This window comes from Chroicocephalus ridibundus, chromosome 6, assembly GCF_963924245.1.
Source record: "Chroicocephalus ridibundus chromosome 6, bChrRid1.1, whole genome shotgun sequence".
Classification (NCBI taxonomy): domain Eukaryota; kingdom Metazoa; phylum Chordata; class Aves; order Charadriiformes; family Laridae; genus Chroicocephalus; species Chroicocephalus ridibundus.
The window spans coordinates 45,184,021-45,206,125 of NC_086289.1; the positions used below are offsets into that span (position 1 = coordinate 45,184,021).

At 46.1% G+C, this 22,105-nt stretch overlaps 1 protein-coding gene across 4 annotated transcripts in view; it reads left to right on the forward strand.

Moving 5' to 3' along the window:
* The window catches only part of IL1RAP (interleukin 1 receptor accessory protein), a 49,852-nt gene extending 41,890 nt beyond the window's left edge, over positions 1-7,962 (forward strand). For 3 of the 4 annotated variants that reach the window (XM_063338549.1, XM_063338548.1, XM_063338547.1), the window contains exon 11: positions 6,952-7,962. In XM_063338549.1, the coding sequence (XP_063194619.1) occupies positions 6,952-7,676 (725 nt within the window). In that variant the 3' untranslated portion in view covers positions 7,677-7,962. Of the gene's footprint in view, positions 1-331; positions 3,970-6,951 lie in introns of those variants that run through there. The other variant, XM_063338550.1, reaches the window with a different exon arrangement.
* The last annotated feature ends 14,143 nt before the right edge of the window (positions 7,963-22,105 follow it).

The window sequence follows — 22,105 nt, forward strand, 5'->3', positions numbered from 1 at the left end:
CCACATGGCATCCTCATAGCATTGGGTGGTGTCACTGCCACATGGTACAGTGCCTTTTAGATGTACAGACCTCAGGCATCTCTGTGTAGCGTGGGGAGGAGGAAACACATCTGTAGGCAGCCTGGGGCTGGGAGTAGATGTCAGTGTATGGGGCAGTGGGTACCATCCAGGGTGTAGGAGGCCCTACATGGTTGGGAAGCATCAGTGTAGTCTCTAGAGAAGGCCTTCAAGGGATTTTGTTGTCCCCTTCAAGAGACACCTGGTGTCTCACTAGCAGATCAGCAGCATGTTCTTGGCCATCACTAACCACCTCAATGTTTCTTTCTCCCAGTTGTCACAGACGAAACCCTGAGCTTCATCCAGAAAAGCCGACGTCTACTTGTTGTACTGAGCCCCAACTACGTCTTGCAGGGGACACAGGCCCTGCTGGAGCTCAAGGCTGGTCTAGAGAATATGGCCTCCAAGGGCAACATCAAAGTCATTCTAGTGCAGTACAAAGCCATCAAGAAGAGCAAAGTGAAGGAGCTGAAGCAGGCCAAGGCGGCCTTGACTGTCATTAAATGGAAAGGCGAGAAATCCAAGTTCCCAAAGGGCAGGTTCTGGAAGCAGCTGCAGGTGGAAATGCCAGTGAAAAAAATCAGCAGGAGTTTGAGCCTCGACGGGCTCATACGTATCCCTGAAAAATGTTTGACACCATCAGAAAACAAATCCCCCCAAAGCCACAAGTTAGGCCAAGGAGTAGGAAGGAACTCAGGGTTTTTGCCATGAAGGACTGTGTCCTAAGCATTTCAGTCGTGCCTCCCTGCAGCTTTTCTACTGCCCTGGCAGTAGAGAGACCAAAGATGCATACACCTCCTCTCTGCAAGTGCACATCCTTATCGTCGACCACACAAGCTCTGGGATTGAGGTCTATAAATTTGGGCTATCCAGGTGGGAATGCAGCCATCACCTTGTGATGGTGTGTTATTTGTATAGGCCGGTACTCCTAGACCTAGGTGCTATGGGACCTGTGTTAGCATCCAGGACAGAGCTCCTTTCCTCTCCTAAGCGCCTTCCTCTGTCCTGGCCATTGGTCCCTGTTGCAGAGACTGGGGAACAGTTTGAAAGGTGGTTCCAGTATAGAGCCTTTCATATGTGTCCTCATCCTGTGGGATCACAGATTTCTGCTTCACTGGGGGGAGCATAGTCTCTTGAGGTTCCTCATCTTTGCTCCCCACATTTCTGTAGGAACAGGTACATTCAGATAGCTTGGCAATGCGAAATGGCTGGTACAAAAGCATTTTTTATTTTCTATTTTTTAAATTCTGCTAGGTGATACTGTATTGTAGCATTTCTACTAATAAGTGATCGGTGTCTGGGACTCTGCAGTCTTCCGAGTACCCCAGATCCTTCAGGGCTGTAATGCTCATAATCCAGGGGAAATCTCTCATTTGTACAGGCCATGGAGCATGTCTGAGAGATGCTTCTTTGTAGACTAAACTCAGGGACTTCACAAGCACTGCAAGGAACCCCAATTTACTACTGAACCCACCTACTGTGTCTGTGCTGCTGGCTGGGGAAAAGCATCATGCAAGGTGCTGCCAAGGCCTCTGGGATGACACTGGATTTATGTCCAGATCCCCAGGAGACCCTACAAACTTATTTGAACTTACTAAAAACTACTGGCTCTGTCCAGCTGGGTAAGACTGGGGGGAAAGGCTGGGAGAGATGGGGTTGTTCAGCTTTTAGTAGGGCCTGTTGCAATAGGACAACGGGGAATGTTTTTAAACTAAAAGAGGGTAGATTCAGACTAGATTAAAGGAAGAAATTTTTTACGATGAGGGTGGTGAAACACTGGCCCAGGTTGCCCAGAGAGGTGGTAGATGCCCCATCCCTGGAAACATTCAAGGTCAGGTTGGACGGGGCTCTGAGCAACCTGACCTAGTTGAAGGTGTCCCTGCTCATTGCAGGGGGGTTGGACTAGATGATCTTTAAAGATCCCTTCCAACCCAAATTGTTCTATGATTTTATGAAGGTGCAGTGTTCTCTGCCTGGCTATGAACAACATCACATTTGTAATTCATGGCTCAGGTTTAAACTAGCCTTGGCTTTCCAAAGCAAGCCTGCACCCATCATGTTTCCAGCCCAGAGTTGCAGAACAGAGGATGTATCTCAGCTTCTGCAACCATCGCGCATATTGGAAGTATAAAAAACCACTGAGTACCAGTCCTTGCTTCAATGGGAGGCAGCAGGCGCAGGGGAGGACCCTGGTGAGTTAACCCCCAAGTAGACAGGCTTTTCAGACTGAGAAGGGGAGTGTCCCTTCCCTTGTAGGACAGACCAAAGCACAGCGGGACCCTGGCATTGATTGGTACTGTTGTTCACAATGTTTTCACGTGGAACTAGAAGCTCTGGGGGTGTGCCCATGCTCCTGTAGCTCCCAGTGCAAGGGCCTGCCACTTAATTGTGGAATTCAGTATTACGCACACTAAGTACGTGCTTCTTTTTTCTCGATAATGGTTGCTCCTGAGTCAGCTCTGACTCATGCTTTCGCTCGGTTGGTGTCCAGCGGGCGAAGCAGAGCCATTCATAATGGCGTTAAAAAAGCACTACAATTTGGAGTCTATGCACTATTCGCCCAGCTGAGCGGGGAGGTTCGAGGGCGTCCCAGTAACCAGCCCAGCCTTAAAGGTGTGGGGATGACTCCCGGCGCCGGCAAAGCCCCTGGCTCTTAGCATCTTACGATTAATAAATGTTATTCCAGGGCAGCGGGGAGCCGCAGACACCCGTGCCATTGGGCAGGTACTGTACAAAAGTAGAACAAATAGAACTACTTTCTCACCTTCCTCTTCGTTCTCCCTCCCCCCAGGTAAGCTCTGCTTTAAGCAGGTAAAATTGCAGTCCGCTTCACTGAAGGCAGTGGAGCTCCTCAGTGGCTCAGAGGGGCTTGAAAGCTTTGCTGCTACAAGCTTTTCTACTGTGGCTGTCTGTGGAGGGGCAGAGCTCCTTCCCACACTCCAGAAAGCTTCGTTTGTATGAGATAGCACCCAAAACCATGCTCAGCTTCACGCAAAGCTATTGCAACCCCATCATTTTGCCCAGCTTCACCTTTTTGTTTGTGTTTTCAGCATCCCTGTAATCGGCTGCCAGATCTGCAGGCAGAGGGAAGGCCCTGAGGCCAAAGCAGAACTGTGTTAGATTCCAATTTAATTTCTAAAAAATTGTCTCAAAAATACGCATAAATTCAATTAACATCCCAGACCTCACCACATCCCATCTCACTTTTGGCTGAAGTACCAAGAGAACTTCTGCTGATGTTTTAGTCTGATTATTTTCAGAAGTTAAATCCACCTCATTTATTGTGCTGGTTTTATTCAAAGAGTTTTCCAAATAAACAACAGACCAGGACTTTCTCTGGCGTTACATGGCAGTGGCCCTTGGCACCATTGCGACCCCAGAACAGGATTACTGAGAGACATCAGCAGAGCACCCACAAGGCAGGAGGTGCGATGGTCTGAAGGGGTCCAGCATGGGAAGGAATAGCACTGGAGCAGGCTCTGTTCCTTCCTGGAGCTTTACCACTGGCGCTGCTGGGAGCTGTCAGGCCAGGGGTAAAGCCCAGTCCCAGCTGTAATGCAGATCTGCAAAGCACCTCAGATACGCCTGCCATTTCATCCTATGCCACACGTGGTTTCCATTACGGGATTCTGTCACAGCGTCTGTCTAGTTCAGTTGATTCATTTGGGTTTCTGTGTTCTAACCTAACATTTACCAATATGCAGCTCCTACGGAGTTCCTCATTGTTATTTCATGGGGAAACAGCATGGCACAAATTGGAAAAAAATGTCTTCCCCCCCTGTGCCATTTGATGGTGTACAGCTGTTCCAGAGTTTTCCCTTCTCTTTTCTGTATGTTTTTGCCTTTGTGTTATTTGGTCTGTGAAGCGTCAGTATTATTTTATTTTGCTTTTCAATAAAACATTTTCACTTTTGCATTTCAGTCCTTGTGCATTTCTCATAAGTGTCATTTTCCTCCCCATTACGTCTGCGAAAGGCTGTTAAAGAAAGATGACTGCAGTCCCAGCCTCAGGATCTTTGGGGGACACATCCTTAGAGGGGGGCATTTTCCTGGCAGTTTTATGGTGTGCCTGCAGAGATCCCAGGGTACCATCACTGCTACCAGGGCCATGAAAGCAGAAACACAGTGACATGCAGCATTCAGATGTCACCCAGCAGCGGACATGCACACACGCAAAGTCTCTGACCTGAAGAGTACTCACTCGTCAATCACACGATAGAAGGATGGGAAGGAAACACCATCCCTTTCCTTGAGAGACCGAGCCAGAATGTCGAACAGAAATCTTGGAAATCTGCCCAAACCACAGAAATAAAACTGACTTTTAGGCTGCTTTGCCCATCACCTTCCAGGTAGTTGGGTAGAAAAGGTTCATTCAGCTTCCTATTTTCTCATCCAAGCCATTTTATTGGCTTTTTCCCTTGTTTGCATGCTAGCAGGTAAGTCAAGAGGGAGACTAGCACTTCCAGACCACTAGCAAAATGAATACTTGCGACAATGTGTGGATTTAGGGTCTATGGGGTATGGGATCTATGCCCCTCCCCAGCTTTTATTGTGCTGGGACAAACATATGGCTCTCATAACACTGTTATATCTCTAGGGTGCATTAGGGGAGACACAAGTAAACCAACAAAAATATGCGGGCTCCTTCATAATTGTGTAGTAAAGATGGAAGTTTTTTTTAGTATAAAGCAGTTATCTGAGAGTATCAAATTCCCAGCTCTGTTGGTACCCAAACCCTGCAGCCTTATTGCTGCCTGTCCCATCCTGTGCCGTTGGTGTCACTGGAAAGGACCATCCTGCCTGCCCACTGTGAAGTGGCCGCTCGGGATTTTTCGTGAGCTGGGATTACGTTGTAAACTGAACATCCCAAGGTATCCTGGCCAGCCAAGTCTAAATGCCTCCCGTTCTCAGAAACAAAATCTATCTTTGGGAATTGGAGCATTTTCCCTGCCAAAAAAATGTCGCGTCTCAGAAAGTGTTTAAAATTGATAAAAGAAAACCATCACTGTCAGCTCAATCAAAACATTTCATTTCAGCAGTGTTGGAATCATTCACATTAATTGAACCTGTGCTTTTCGAGCAGGCAGGTAGAAAAGGTGACCTCCCAGGGGCTGCTCCTGCCTACGTTTTGCTGTGCTGCCGTGATTCCAGTTTCAAAAAGAAAGACCTTTCAAACCAGCACAGGAGCTTTTTCTTACACAAAAAGTTGAAGCTTGGCTGATTTCAAAATAGATCTCAATTGGTTATAGAAAGGTTTGAATGAGGTCTGGACTCAGCAAATTGGGAGATTGCTGCCAATTCTTTGTGCCTTTGAAATAGGGTGGTAAGAACGTTTCATGGCGTTAAGTGGCAATTCTGACAGGACTGACTTTATCATCTGCTTTTGCTTTCAGTGAGTCCATGTTTTCCTGTGTGTTTCGGGGGGGGGGGGGGAGGGAGGAAATCCCCCCAAACCTTGTATACAAGAAAAAAATACTGCAAATAGTTTGTTTTAAATTCCAGTATTACATTAAAGAACCAAACAGTGCCTTATGTTCTCTCTTAGGAGATTATTGTTCAATCCTTTTTCTGATCACAAGTTCTTGGTCCCCATCTAATCTAGTGACAATGAGTTTTAGAGCTAGTCACGTATCTTTGAAAAAAAAAAGTGTTGCTCTGTACGATATTAAAATACGATGCATCCAGGTGCAACACGGTGCACCTTCTGCTGTGAGATAAGGAAAGAGACAGCCAGGTGCTGGGAGAATAAGAGGCATTGCCATTGCAGGGAAGGTACAGTATTTTTATATTAAATATTTTTATATATTTTATATAAAAGACCATTGTCACACTGACAGGGAGGGACGGGAGTCTCCAGACTGAGGAATCAAGGCTTTAGCTGCGTGAAAGGCGATGGAAGCAGCAGGTAGCTCCTCTCCTCAGAACAGGGGGGGTTTTCTCTCTGAGTATGCAAGAGTTCTTGCTCCAATGATCCCTGCTCTGCTTGAACACCACATTGTCCTCAGGTCCCCCCCATCTCAGGCATCAGTACTCAGTGAGTGAGTGTTTTTTTTAAAGTTTTTACAGTTCTATTAATTAGCTTGGGTTAATTTGCTAAGTGCCACAGCCCTATTAATTCTCATCCTTTCCACTGCTCACCCATTAGCCATGACGCCTTCAATATGCTTACTGTATCCCAAGCCATGGATAGAAGTCCAAGGACATCCTTCAGGTTTGCTGCTTTTCAACATTCATAATAAAAGAGATGCTGCCCTTGCCTGGCACCCTTCCAGCTAAGCATCTTGCTGAGCTTTACAAACTGAAATTAATCCCAAGAAATGCTTTGAAGGACAGTATTCCCCCCCGCCGCCCCCCGTCATGGCTAGGGGAATTGATGGAGAGGTTTACGGCTGACATTTTTGCTTTCTAGGTTTGGAGGCTTCCATTGCTAGATGAGGGGGAGGGAGGTGGATCTTAGCCTCGGCAGTGTGAGCTGTGGCATGGTGATGTGATGACTTCACTTTGTTCACCCCAAGCAAAAGGCTGCCAGAGCTGTGGGCAGGTGGTTCCTGAACACAACCTGCCCTTTCCCAAACGCCTGCGCTTCCCTGGGCAGGAGTGATGCCGTGCAGTGGAGAAGTCAGAGTATGGTCTTGGCTTATCCTGCCATCCTGGCTTCTCGTTTACCACTTCAGCCTTCTCAAAAACCCACTGCAAAGCAAAAATGCTGCTATTGCTCCTGTAGTCCCTGCCAGCAGGAGCGTGGGCAAGTTGAAAGTCACTGGGCTTGTGCCAGGTTTCCCTCTGTGGGAGGGGGGATCTGTGCAGGTATGCCACCAAACAGCTTCCTTCAGCTTTTCTCTCCCCGCTCCCTCCCCCTTGTGCACCCCAATTCCTCTGCTCTTACACTCTTAGATACCACTGAAGCCGTGTTCGACTTCATCCAGAGGAGTCGCAGGATGATCGTTGTCCTGAGTCCCGATTACTTGACGGAGAAGAGCATCAGCCTCCTGGAGTTCAAGCTGGGCATCATGTGCCAGAACGCCATCGCCACCAAGCTCATTGTGGTGGAGTACAGGCCGCTGCAGTGCACTCACCCCAGCATCCTCCAGCTGAAGGAGTCCGTCTCCTTCGTCACCTGGAAGGGGGAGAAGTCCAAGCGCTCCGGCTCCCAGTTCTGGAAGGCGTTGCGGCTCGCCCTGCCGCTGCGCAGCCTCAGCGCCGGCTCCGGCTGGAACGAGAGCTGCTCCTCCCAGTCGGACATCAGCCTGGACCCTGTCCAGAGGAGAAGGAGCCGGTTGAAAGGGCAGCCCGACCCACGGGGCGCCACGGCGGGGACTCTCACTCCCGGAGGGACAGCCTTGACCCCTGAGTCAAAGGCCAAACACCGAGCCAAGCACTTCTTGACGTGCCGGTGTTGTGGGACCTATTGCAATGGCAGCAGTAGACTCAAGCGCAAGCACCAGGCTGTGGCCGAGCCCAGGTGGGACACTCATCTCTGCAAGCCGGGCTCGGGCAGGCCCGCGGCGCAGGGGGTTCAGGGCAGAAGTCGACCCGAGCCCCCGCCGGCACAGGCTCCCGCTCTCGCCCTCTGCCATTACAGCGACCTGTCCAACAACAACGACTTCTACGTGCTCTAGCCAAGAGGCTGACGGCACCGTGGGTGCTGGGCCGGCCAAATAAACTCACTGCAGCCTCAGCTAAGATGTTTTTATGATATCGCAGGCTGACGCGGTGTCGTTCGCCGTCAGTCCCGTGCCAGCACGGAGGACTGCAGCAATACCACCGGTGTCGGTGATCTGAGCCAGGGACCTGCAGCCACACGCAGAGCAGTGGCTGGGGGCTGCCTGCCCGGGTCCTTCTCCTTAATTTAAATTGCGAAGTGGAGCCAAAAATGCATTTCTCTGTCATTGCTTTTCCCCAGCTGTGGTCTCAGGGCTGCTGCTGGGGTCGGGTGCGGGAGGGCAGGTCCCCAGATGGGGGTCGGGAGGGAGGGAGGGGGGAGAAGCCGTGCTCCTGGCAGTAACCTCTGGAGAAGGGGGAGCAAACCTGCATTTTGCAAAGGGTAAAACTTTGCTAATGAGGGCAACGGGAGCCCTGGCCAGTGCAGCAACATGCCATGCAGTATGGTGCGTTATCCACTGTGGTTTAAAAGAACTCGGTCAAAAGTTTTAAGAGAAGTCCCTTCTCTCTAAATAAAACTGATTTCTTTAACCTGCTGTTGTTACAAGTGCCGTGGGAACTGGTAAATGCCAGAGCCTTGTTCACCAAGCGGTGCCTGGGGATGTGGTTTGCTCAAGCTGGCTGAGGTCCCCTCCTGTTCCCAGTGCTTCCAGTGGGCTCCTGGGCTTGGTTCGTCTCCCAGCTTCACCATATGATGAATTTGTTCTGTCAGTTGCGTGGCCTTTCACACAGCGAGAAAGAAAACCATTACAAATCTAGGGAAATATGATTTAAAAAATTCTCTGAGTAGTCAATGAGCTCAGGGATAGGAGCGAGACCTGAAACACTCACAGAAAACCTCAGGCACTGAAGCTGAGGGGTCAAAACTCAACCACACTTCATTAGATAACCGAAAGAACCTTTGAAGAGTCTCCCTGGGGCTGCTGTTTCATCAGCCCGTTGAGCTGGCTGTCAGTAGATTTTCTCGCTCTTCATCCACGACGAAAACTTCATTTACCTCATTCCGTCTTGTGTAACGACTCCTTTCCCCGCTGAGGAAGTGTGTTGGGTGCTAAGCTTGGGAGTCGGCCGCTCGCTCTTAGCGACTGGGTGATACACGGCATTTGTTTTCTTTGCCTGAGACAAAAAAAAACCCACTGGTGGTTCACCACTCTGGTCAGTCTAGTTGTTACCTCTCTGTTTGGCAAGTAATTATTTTTCTTCTGCCTTGGAAATATAACTGAGCCCTTGAGGTAGAGGGTCTGTGGCCTGGGACAGACCCTTATCTGATGTCCTCCAGGTGCAGCCCTGTGAGGGAGGAAGGGGCCACATCTCCCCCATTTTAAGAACGCGGAAGCCCAGTTATAATTCACACATCGCTTTTCTTGCCTCAGCGGCTCCTCTTCCCCAGTATTGCCCTGACTTTTTTGATCCTCTCCTTCTGAGATCGAGCACAGCTGATGGCTCTCCTGTTACAAGTCTCTGTGAGCTGAATCCTAACAACCCTGCTGCAACAGACCGAGAAAATAGAAACGAAAAAACCTGGTGCTGAGTCAATCTAAATAAAATAAGGGCAAAAATACCCCCTACCAGCTCACGGGAATTAGAAATTCAGACTCCAGAGAACTCTCCAAGCATTAATTTCTCTGTAATTTCAAGCAGATACATTGTAAATGTCTCAGAAAAGTTTTATCCATACACGGCCATTCTCAGTGATCAAAGAGGAGCAGGAATGAGATATTTGGAAAGCAAGCTGATTGATAAATTGCAAAATGCTTAGTGAGAAGCAATCAAAATACCATTAAATGGTTAAATGGTTCCAGTTGCTTACAACTAGGTGTGGGATGGTACTGTCTATAAGTTTGGTAGAGCTGAAAACACAAGCTACAAAATACAAATAATTTGCAATCAGTCAACCTCCAGAGTCAGCATATTTGTTATTTGTTGGAATTTAAACAGCTTTTATTTAGAGACTTTGCCCTTATTTGACCGTGGTGTTCTCTCAGTCAAATACAGCAATCCAAAGATGCAGGAGACCACAGCTGTGGCTTTTAGCAGATGTACAAAATGGCCAGCTCCAGCCCTTTTTGGGCAAACCGTCACCTCTTCACGAAAAAACAACTGCAAATTGGTAAGGACCATTGCTTGTCCTGTTGCTTCCACAGAGCTGGTGCAATTTTTGGTTACTACGCACCAAACCCAGGGTTTTGGTTGCTCTTGTAACCAATACTGAGCCGTGGTGGATTTCAGTGCGTGCAGAGCCTTTGCCCCCTGAGGCCAGGCTCCCAGAGCCTGAAGGCATGATGTGGTGGATGGGGTGTCTCAGCAAGGACACAGAGACTAAACCCTAGAACCAATTTCGGTTGTATCTGTTGCTTGTTGCATTGGAAATACCAAGGTCTGTTGCTTGGAAGTACCCCCAAGCATCAGTGCAAGCACTGGTCGTGCTGTGGAGACGTTGCTGCTTAAAAAGAAATAATAAATGCACCTCTCAGGCCCCTTTTGTAAAGATGTTAATGAGACACATAAATGTTGCAGAATGGTTTGTAGAAGAATATGACTTTAATTCTTCATAATACCAGACACGGTAATGGCCAGACACAGGGTACACAACATTTACACTGTTATGCCTGTAATCAGGCTAATGATTTTTACTTTACTAAAACGTATGGGCCACAAAGTCATTTGGCTCGAAAACATCAAAGAGTTTTCCAACTCATCAGTATTTGTTCAAGTGAATAATCAGCCTCACACTTAATATCATGCCTGATTGTTGTTTTGCCTGGGTTTTGCTTCCAGGCAGGGTCCTCGTTCTACCTTAATCTGCTGCAGCAGATTCTCAGGGATTTTTCTGTCCATGGGGGTATTTGCACACTGTTGCCAAATTATGTGGCAATCCGTTGCCCGTGAGAGTTTTGTTCTCAAGTTTTCCAAAAGGTTTTCTACCTTTTCTTTGTTGTTTAATCATTTTCAGACATGGGTTACAGAGACATCTCTCCTGTTGCTTGGGCTGCGCAAGGAGGTGAAGTTCCTGACCCGCGGTTATTCACCGCTTCCCACTGACTCTTTCCTTCACATCCTTCCTTTTCCACCACATCTCAGTGGGAAACCAGACTTCATCGCTCATCCACTCCAACACCTTTTCCAAGGAGGTGTTATGGCTGAGGTGCCCCCCTCCGGCACTCCATCGGCATGATCTTAGATGAATTTTTTTGTTATGCTGCACTGTATCTGCTTGGGGCCAGTTCATCAGGCAAGCCAGATCACGTTGCGTGCTTGGTGAAGCGGGAAATAACGATGACAGACAATCTTTGTGCCATCTGCCACGGTTATTAGCAAATGATGTTTTATTTATCTCCAGATCATCCATGAAGCCACTGACTCCCATTAGAAACACGCTCAATGACAAGTTCTCATCTTTTGAGATCTGTAGGTTAATGGATGAAGGACCAGAAACCGCTGTTAATGTGCGCAGAGTGGTGCTTACAAAACCCTACCACACCTATGTACCCACAGTTACCAGCTAAGCTGGAAATACCAGTGATGAAAAAAGGTCATTTGGGAATATCTGCTCCCATAGAGCCATGACCACTCGCTACTAATTAATTACACTGACACCTTGAAATTCCATATGTGGGCAATTCCATATTGACTAGTCTGCGAATGAGCCTGCAGTGGCCCATACAGATTTGCAAAGAATTTGAGTTTGCCGTTCACAGGAAATCCCATTGTTTAGGGGGTTTTTTTGTCTCCTCTCCTGTCATCAAAAAGAGCACAAATAGCACAAGATGACATAAAATTTTTCCACAAAATTTTCTTGGCAATCTATATCTATAGCAAATGGAAAATATTTGATTCCCATTTTAATCTCTATTTTCTTTAACATAAGCATGTTTTGAAAAGTTTTTTAAACAAATCCCAAAATGTGCTATGCCGAGAGTGTCAAAAACATGTTGGTATTTCAATTCTGTTTTGCTTGCAGCATGTTTTGTTAAGACTAGTCCCTTTTAAAACATTTCAACTTAAATGAAAACAGTGTTTTCCTTTGAAAATTGGCTTCCATTATAAACACACCATCAGATCTGCATTGGTTATCAAACTTGCCCTTTTCTGCATATTAGCCCAGCATTCTCAGTTTTCGGTATTTTCAGTTTCCCAGTCTTCTAAGATTTATTAAAGAATTAGGTCAGTGATGCCATGAGCTCCTCAACCAACCCTCTAGCAATTGAAAAGCCTCCAACTGTATTCTTACAGCTAGCTGGAAAAAATCAACATGTTTGCATACCAGATCGTATCAGCTCCTCAGATCTCACTCATGTTTGTGTATCAGGTCCAAGAACTTGGCTGTGGATGATGCCTCACTACCTCTTTCCTCCTATATACTGCCAACACAAATGGAGATGTCTCTGAAGACAGCAATCCATGCCTTCTGCTTTGCTCGCACTCTTTCAATGCACGCTGTTGCCAGTGAAAGAAAATTCTGATCCATTCATGCTTACGTATAAATTGCATGCTCCTTTCTGGAGGCAGGCAAGAGTAACATCTATCATTTTTTTTTTCACACCTCTGCCTCAAAAGCATCTCCTCCCCTTGCGGTGGTGCACGAGAGAGCAGCCTGTTTGCTCCCATTCAGTATCAGCCTCGCTGGCACGTGTTCTTTTACCTGCATTTAACGTCCTGACGGCGTCGGACAGCATTTCAAACTCACTCACTACACCCTTCAGATTTGCACACATGAAAAAAGTAAAAATCAAACATCTGGCTATTGTCCCCTAATATCCGCATCTATTTTAGCTGGTTTCATGCGCTCTAGCAGCACAATCCCGCCAGAGTCCTGGTTCACCCAAACAGCAGTAAATGCTCAGTTTGGTCTACTTTTGCTCAGCATTTGGCACAAAGCTGGACCTGAATGGAGAAAAGTGAGAGCACCTGGGCTATGTCAACACCTACCACCCAGCTTCTCAAATAACCACCAGACCCCATACAGGGCTGCTCTAGTAATGCTGGGTGCTAGTTTTCTTCTTGCCTGGCTCCCATTTCCCGTGAGGTCTTCAAGGATACAGTTTAATAAATGCCAATGGTTTCAGACAGAATCCATTCATATCGCTCTAATTTTAAGCATTTGTTATTGCTTCTTTTGGGAAATATGGAAATAGACACTGGAAAATTAACCAAGCTGAGTTATCCTTTTCCCTGGGGACACCTTGCACGTCTGTTTTGCTTTGTTCTTATCAGTGAGCCAGACCTCTCCCACACGCCCCCTCTCACCCTGCCAAGCTCCTACGCACAGACACCATGGAAAAGATGCTCAGAGCTCACTCCAAACCTAACACTTTGCTCAGTCCAGCTCAAGTGCACGCAACTCCTCTTACATGAATTTTAGGCCAAGGGGTGACCCAAGGTCGCCACCTCGTAAACTAGATCAAGATGATTTGCCTTCCCATCCTCATTTCTAATTTAGTTACCTATCTTTCTTGCCTGTCTGTATCTGAAGCTTCCTGATAACCACTGTCATGCACACAAGCAGCATCCAAATATTTCCAGCTGCTCTGCACACCAGCCTGACTAGTGGAGGGAGACAGATTTAGCAGGTGGCTGGGACTCACTGTCTGGCTGTACTCCAGCCTACCTGCCTGCTTTCTTCCTCTCACTTATTCCTCACTGAAATACAGCAGCTTGCCTCCTGCCCTTACACCCCTGCTATAACAGTATCTGGACAATTCAGTCTCTAGCATGCTCTTTCTCTCCATCCTCCACGGGTAAGGAAGTGTGTACCAGATGCTACACAGATGTCAGGGGACACCTCCTGCTCTAAAGAGGCTCTGCTCTTATTTTGTGCAATCCCAGCTGCCATACATAGCCTGGCGGTAAACTTCCTGAAGGTGCACTAAGTCTCCCCGGTTTGGCCCTGCCCACAGCAAAGAGGTCAACACAACAGATGCTTTTGAGCAGTGACTTCATCAGCAAGCGTGTTCCAAATCTGCGTGCAGACGTCTGTCTGCCAGTTACTAGCGTAATGCCGGAGCATCCAGATCCGAGCAGCCTGCAGGGTGTCACCTCCTGTCACCGGCTGTTTCAGTTTGGTGGGTAGCTTACATTTAGTCTCTAGTAGGTGATGTTATGAAAGGAGATGGAACAAGGAAAGATGTGGCAGAGAAAATAGGTCACATCATTCCAATTAAAAAAATTTACTCGTCCTGGCATTTTCAGTTGTACTTTTATTTATGGTAGAGTTAGTGGGTTTGTGGGTTGGGTTTTTTTTTTTAAATACAACATTTGGCAGGCAAATAGCAGCTCTCCATTGTAATACTCAAAGTGAATCTGTGTCCGCTCACTTCACGGAATAAAGGTAACCTTTATTATTCTCTGTTTAGCCAATGCTTTTACTGAAATACTAGAATAAGAAGAGCAACTTGTCCAAAAGCAAGCTCTGGGGCTGTTGTTGAGAAGTCACAGCTGCCTGGCTGGCACCTTAGCAGCATTCCCCATTAGCTGCTGTCACCTTTATGGCTCAATTGGAATAACTACTGCATTATTTGATTTTCACTGCTTTCCTCTCGGGTTGGCATTTGGCCTGTCTTTTTAAATACCATATGCTGTAACCTCCCTCCCCTTATTACTAGGGATAGTTAGAAGTTCTTGCTACCTCTCATGCCTGGCTGCAAAAGCTGAGCAGACAGGATTAATACTAGACAGTAGTTACATTAATATTTTCCTTCATTTTTGAAAGATAGAGAGCACCAAATAATTAAGTAACTTTTCTAGCAAGTGGCAGGGAGAATCCTTGCAACAAGTTCCACCTGCTGCAACTCCTTTACTGCCTCAAGCAACTCCCTTAAGGGTCACCCCATTAACTAATCAGTCAATGCTTATTAATTACATCAGCTGTATCTGAGGAATATAGCTAGGCAAGCTAGCCCTCACAAAAATGACTGAGAAGCAGGGCTTTGTTTAGGTATGCTACTCTATGCCTGCTTTGGAATCTGGAGGGGGAAGTGGGAGTCCCTAGAGATCACTTTTCCTACAGCTCACAATGGTAAAGTATGACTTCTTATCTCCCTTAAGACAAAACACTGAGAGGTGGATATCTGAGGACTTCCGGGTACCTTACTCTAGATAAGTCCCTGTGGTTACGTAGAGGCTTCATTGTAGAGTCGAGAGATTAACTTTGCGTCTATTAAGCTTAGCTCGTTCAGTTGAAATACAGCTTCTGCATTGTCTCCATAGAAATACTGAAGGCAAACGTGCTGGTGCTTCCCTGCTACTTTCAAAATGAACTCCTTTGAGTTTTGCGTGTCCAGATTCCCAGTACTTCTAGAGCTGACTAGACAAGATTGCTCTCTTCTATGTATCCTTACGTTCTGTTACATGCCAAATGGATGTTTTAAATAGTGAACTTAATGGTCTTTAGTGCTCTCTACCCCTCTTCATGTTTTTTGTCAAGTTAGCCCCTTTAATCAAGTTCCCCTAGACCAGTTGTTGCAATGCACAGCCTATTCTAAGCAATCCCAGTCTGGATTAACCTGAAGCATGTTTTTTTTTTCCTCCTGATTCCTCCTTCTCCCCCCCCCCCCCCGCCCCCCACACCCCCCCGCCCCCCACACCCCCCCCGACTAGTTATTGCTCCTTCTCTGCTGGTGCATTCATTTGAAGAGACACACACAGAATCTTGGGAAAACCTGACATTCTGTCCATGACTTGCTCTGCCCAGTAGTCAGATAATCAGCAATGATAAATACGTGTGAAATCCATAACTAGTTTGTACCTTTCCCACTGTGCCATCAGCTGTAGCTAGTACAGGCTGACTAACACACCGGGACTGTATCGCACCTTTCTGAAGGGCCTGTGGAGTGTGTGTGGGTGAAATGCGAGTAGGTTATTTTGTCCCGATCTGCATTTTTAGAGGTGTTTGGACTTCTAATACATGGCTTTGTATACAAGTGTGAAGGGTTCACTTTTTTCCTTGTAGCTGGAGCATTCTAGCAGCTGTGCTTCCCTGTTAACCTCTGCTGTGTTTCCGTGGACAATCATCTGCAGAGATTAGTGGTGTTTGCTATAGATGGAGCCAGACAGTGGCCTTCAGGTGCAGCCGAAAAGGCAGGTTATCCTCATAGGAAATGCAACCAGCAGTTTGTGCTTCCCTCTGCGTTAAGCGCACACCAGAAAGGCTGGTAGATGGCTGGCAGGGGCCCCTCGGAGAGGATGGCAGCAGGGGGCTTGGCTGTGGATCGCCCTGCTCAGAGCACTTGTGCTGGCATCCACCTCTTGTGGGCACTGGGTTCATTTGCATTTCTACCACAGGACTACACACCTTGCCACTCCGATGAGGCAGCTCTTTTGAGACATCTTGCTTGTTCTGGACACTCTTGCATGGAGGCGTCAGTTCCTATTGCGTTAACGTGCGTATCAGGAGTGCTGTGATATTTGCTCTGCGCTCAGGATGGGAGCTCTTCTAGCTTCTCCCACCTACTTCACACCCAGATACACACACTTCAAGCTGTCCAGCGTATCTCAAGAGAGCAGAAAGTATTTGCTAAAAATATTTATGCTGAAGTTATTTATGGCCTGGCCCACATCAACCCTGTGGCAGCCGTTACACAATGCCGCACAAAGAAGCCCTTATCTGGAGGAGCACACAGCCAGTTTTACAGCCTACAAGTTACCAAGAGGCAATCCTACTGGCTTTTCAATCATATCCTAGGAATTTGAGGCCTGGACATTCAATTTAGATGTCAAATCTTGTCAAGCAGGCTCTGCCAAGCTGCTTTCTAATGCCTCCCAATTCGAAGGGAGCTCTGGTAGAGAGGATCAGAATATGCTGCACCACCCTGAGGAATGGGACCTTTCCCTGAAAAAAGTGGGGATAGGCAAAGAATGTCTCCCCAGCTGGAGTGTAGTTCAAGATTATGATTATATTCTCTCTCTCAACGTTGCAGCAAGCAGCAATAGCCTACAGAATGGGAAGGAGACTTATCCCTCCGCTGACACTGGGCACAGAAATCAGATCTGGCTCACAACGTACTTCACCGTTAGAGTGCATATCTAGCCTAGATGGCTTTTGGCTCAAACACTAATAAAGCTACGGGGATTTTATAAAACCATTATTTTTTTAATCGATGTCTATGTTTGAAGAACAAAAAAGATACAAAATTCAGTGCAAGAGAGATCCAGCCTTTTGTTCAGCACTATCTCAACCTTCATGTAACTCTTCTGATTACATTTATGGTCTGCAGTGGCCTCACAGGTGCTGATCTTTAAAGGTCTGTACCAAAAACTTCCAGCCTCATCTGTTATGGTGAGAACATGAGAAATGAGCTTACGCAGGTAAGAAAGCAGAAGATACTCTTGATATAGTGACACTGGTGGGATGAAAATGTATTAGAGGAATGACAGGAATATTAGCACTTCCCTGCCCAGCTGCTCAGTACCAGTGCCCATGAGTCAGCGGTGGTTAAAGCCTAATTCCTCAGCTCACTTATGAGATGGCAGAGGGAAAAAGCATTGAAATCCTTACTGCTCTCAAGCTAGGGTTGCACGCATCAGTTTCCCCTTCTCCATCAGGTCACTCGCCTTCTCAAGGAATTCAGATTGGTTTCACAGGCTCGTTCTCATCAAATCCCTGGTGGCAGGTCCTTATCATCTCATTATCCATTCGGTACTAATGACTCAGTAATCACTCGCGTGTCCTGGCTCCTGGAAAGGCTAATCCCCAGAGCCCCTCTCTGCCCTCTTTTTAAGGCAAGTATTGCACTTGCCCTTTTCCGCTCCTTTGGGACCTCTGCTGTCATCTTTGCCCCCTCGAATGCAATCACTAATGGTACAGAGGTTTAGTTCAGCTAATTCTTTAAGCGCTCTAGGGGGAATTTCGGCAGCCCTTGCCAGCTTGAATACATGGGTTGGTGGTTGGTTTTTTGTTGTTTTCTTTGTTGTTTGGGTTTTTTTTTTTAAGTCTGGTTATTTCTTTAAGTAAGTCATTCTTCCACTATGCTCCTTCAGAGTAACCTATTCCCTTAATACAATTAATCATCTTAATTGCTTGGTTAGAATTTACTCGTTTGTGAAAAACAGAACAAGATTAATTTTGAATACTTCAGCTTTGACGTGCTTTTTCTCCTGTCTGCTCTTTTTCCCCACTTAGTAATGGGCTGGTAGTATCTTTTGTCAGAGCCTGTTGCTCTTTCCCTTGCAGCTCCACCTCCCTTCTTGTAGATGGTTCTGTGTGTTATCTGAGTTCCCCAGGTTGAGGAGAATGGCATCCTTGGAGGTCCCACCATGGAGCCAGAGCAGCCTCATGCTGCCTCAGCTGTGTCCAAGCCTGCTCTGCAGAGCTGGAACTGCCCAGCCGTACGCATGTTTTTGCCACTGAGGAAACATCTTTACATGAAATGGGCATGAAACCGGCTCATTTAGATACATATATGGAAACTCAGAGGAGAACTGATTCTGATCAACCCTTTCTATTTCTTCCTGGTATTCCTGAGTTGCTCTGTGGGATGGCTCCAGCTGACACTGTTCAGAAAAGAACATCAAATTTCTTTTCATGATGCTTTTCTACCTCTTGCAGCTCTCAAGAAGAGCTAAGGAAAATGATCCATGGAAAATCAAGTGATTTTTGTTCTAGTTTTCTAGGTTTAAATCAGTTATGAGCTACTAAGATCAGTACTAAACTAATGTGCAATAACAAACTAACGTGCAAGAGACTATCAAACATCCGCTGCTGTGGTTTTCCTTCCTGTGAAGCACTTAGTTATTATCAGAAGCAAGATCTCGAACACTTGGTTATGGGTCGGGGAACAATCACTCTGATGTCTCCAAAGGGTCAAAAAAAAACAGGAAGAAAGTTTTAAAAGCCTCAAAATCATTGCTTTAGCCAATCAGCATTTTCAGGCTGATCTGATTTTTTGGAAGGACTGTCTGCATTACTTTATAGTCCTTGGGGATGGCAAAGCTAAGTGTGGATGGGCACCCGCGTGCACTGTAGTTGACAGTGAATGCAGGTAAACAGAATTTACTCATATCGTACAGATAACTTCTGGCTGCATCTACCCATTTTTAAAGCTAACTTAGCCAAGAGCAGGGTGATGCCCAAACTGGGCCCTCGCTAGGAAAGCCCATTAGGAAACAATCTGTGGAAGTGAATTCTGTGTAGAAAAACACAGAAAAGGAGCATCCTTTAGAAAAAACCAAAACCAACAGATGTTGATGTGAAGCTCTGGGTATCCAGCATGGATACGGAGATGATAGCCAGGTGGCAGTTTCAAACACGGTTAGAGACTTTGTGTGAGTCTTTCCCAGTTTCTTCCAAATCCTTCTGCAGTAGGTCTAACGGATTGAGCAAGTGGAGCCAAACATTTCTCCTCTACTAACAGTATCCCATTGGATGACACAGATTTGCAGAAAATCCTAATTAAGACTAAGTTCTTAGGTGCAATTGTAGGTGCTGTAATACCCAAATGAAAAATATGCTTCGAAATAGACAACTGAGCAAGTCATTTAGGAAGCCTCTCTTCTTTTATTCATGAATTAGTTGAGAGAGACACTGATTTTTACTGAGTCTAGTGAATGGTGTGAGAGAATGGCTTCTAGCCTCCCTGGAATATCCCTGTTAATCTTTGCACAAAATTCATGACTATTTCTGGGCTGAAGTTTTCCACTAAAATTCATTTAAGGCCACTAAACCAAGTGGTTTTTGGTTTAGAGAACATTAGTATTCAAAGTGTCTTTTTTTTTTTAATGTTCTTGTCTGAGAATTTGAGAAAACACAAATATTTACTGAACAAAATCTCTAGATTGAGTATGCTTCAATAAAATTGCTGTTTTATATATAAAACCACACAAAAAGGTATTTTTCATTGCATGATCATAACCCTGTTTTCTGACCACCAGAATTTGTATGAGAATTTCCAGATGGAAATTTGATTTCTTTGCATTTCTGTGATACTAAGGAATCTAACTATATTTGATAATTTAGAGAGACTTTTGCTACAGATAACCCAAGAAAGCAAAGACAGACTGGCACTTTCAAAATCTAAAATATTAGTATTTATTTTTATGTTTAAAGGAAAAGACTTTGTTTCTATACAGTGGTTTTAAAGAGCTTGCTTTCCATACAGCTCAGCCACTGCAGCTATCTAGAAATCTACTCTAATCCCTCTCTTCCCTTGCTGCTTTTTAAACAAAGATCAGTGTCGTTATTTTTCCAACTAAAAGCTCTTTTAATAGTCACTTACACAGACCATAGTTCACAAAGTCTATGGCCCCATAGATCACAAAATATGAGCTCATGTTCTGATGAATCGTCAGTTGTTTCCAAAGGGTTTTTAGGCAATATGGGTCTGGAAAGGAATGTGGAGCGACTATTTTTGCTTCCATTATTCATCCATTCCTTTTTCCCCCAAATAGCCTCTTTTCAGTTCCAAGGCCTGTGTGGACTAGAAATAGCTTCAGCCCTGGAGGATTTTCCTTTACAATTCACTTGGACATTCATTCCCCAATTTAGGGTGTCTCTTCTCAACTTTTCAGAACGGCATCTCTTTCCCTTGCTCCATCCCGCGTGCCTCTCAGACAGAGGGGTGACCAGGCTGCCTCGGGAGAGGGATATTCTCAATTAGGCCAAATAAAGTCAGAACAACCCCGCTGCTTGTCTGCCAGCCAGCAGATGTAGGAGGGAGGACCCGATTAAGTGGAATAGATGGTACAAAATTCCCTGTTTTATGCTTAATAGTCGCTAGAGGGCAAAGCAGGTCTCCGTAAGGCACTCCTGCAGCCCGAAGGGAGGTTGTCTGGCTCTTGCCTTTGGCTCATGAGGTTCTGGTGTGGAGTCCTGTCTGCAGGGACAGAGCTAGACAGTCCCAGCCTGACTGCTGAACTTCGTTTGGCTCGTGGAGCTACTGGGTTGCCCCTGGTTTACCTGGTTTGGGACATAAAGTTTGCCCATAGACAGCGCTTCTTGTGTATTTCTGGTTTTGGAAGGGAGCTTTGGCATCCTTGTTCTTGTTTTGCTTGTGTAAGGGCATCTTATAAGGTCAGGGCAAGGTTCCTTGTGGCCCAGTGACCATCTAGCCATGCATCTCACTAACAGGAGAAGCCAAAGGGAAAAATCCATTGAGCTGTTTTTCTCAGAATATATTCTCAGACAACTGTGTCCTGCAGCTCAGATAATTCAAGAGGCAGAGCTGGGACCTTTGTAGATAACATGTAGTCTTTTCTTTAATTTCTCTGATTGCGCTTTGCACCCCAATAGCCCCTAGGGATCTGTAGTGTTCTTGCACAGAAGGCCCAGAGTTTACCTGGGCATTGTGTGAAAAAAGTACCTCCTTTTGCCTCTCTTGAACATGCTGCCTGGTTGCTTCATACCATATCCCCCCCGCGTTGATGTCTGAGGCGGCAAGCTGAAGCCACCTTCTCACCCTCAGCAAGCCGTTTGTGAGTTAAAGTAGCTCTGCCATGTTCTCACCTATTTGTTTCTCTTCTGGGATGAAAATCCCTAGTGTATGTAGTGGTTTGGACACTCACTAAGTCATTAATCCTGCATGGCAGATCAAGAGCCACCTCTTGAAGTCAGCGTGAAGCTAACCAGGGGAAAGTCAGCTGAGACAGCAGAGGAGGACACCGGGAGAGTGAAACCTGGAGATGACAGCTCGAGAGCAATAGAATGTTTTTCTTGGCATGGCTGTCCCCTCAACATATTGAGAACCTACCTAAGCCAGAATAATATAAGATGCTAAAGAAACCTTAAATATCACATGTGTAGGAGTTTGTTCTGTTGATACTGTCCCCAAATTAAGCTACTTTCACATCAGTGTGCACTTAAATGCCTTTGGAGAGTTCTTAGGCAGCATGAAGCCCTGACTCTCCAAACCTGAGATCTGTGCTACTGAACTTCCCAATTCTCAACATCTTTGTGAATATTAAGGCTTCCAAAACTAAGAGCAGAAATGTTTCATTGTTTCCAAAATAAATGGTGGATTTCAATATCTGCTGACCAAAAGAGACTTCAATTTAAAGTGTTTAATGTTGGGTGAAACACTTTAAGTCCTCTGTCCTTCACAAACCTGAAAACCTATTCTTCCACCAGCTCTGATAGAAGTTTTTGAGTACCAGGATTCAAATCAATGTCTGCAGTCAGTCTGTCTCCATCACTCCATACTCTGCCACTTACTAAGTCCTGCTCACATGGGTAGTGGAGGTCACTATGGTCCAGCTTACATGGCAGAAAGGGTTTGGTTGTCGGCAGGTGTACCTGGTGCTGTGGAGGTGGATTGAGCTCCAGATGGAAAGGGCCTGCTCTGGGCTGACAAGGGGTTTCATATGAGCAGCAGAGCTTCCCTTTCCAGAGTGCCAGCGTATTTTTTCCTGCACGGGAAAGGCATTTCAGTCCATAGGGCTTTACCTTTTGATGGTGAGT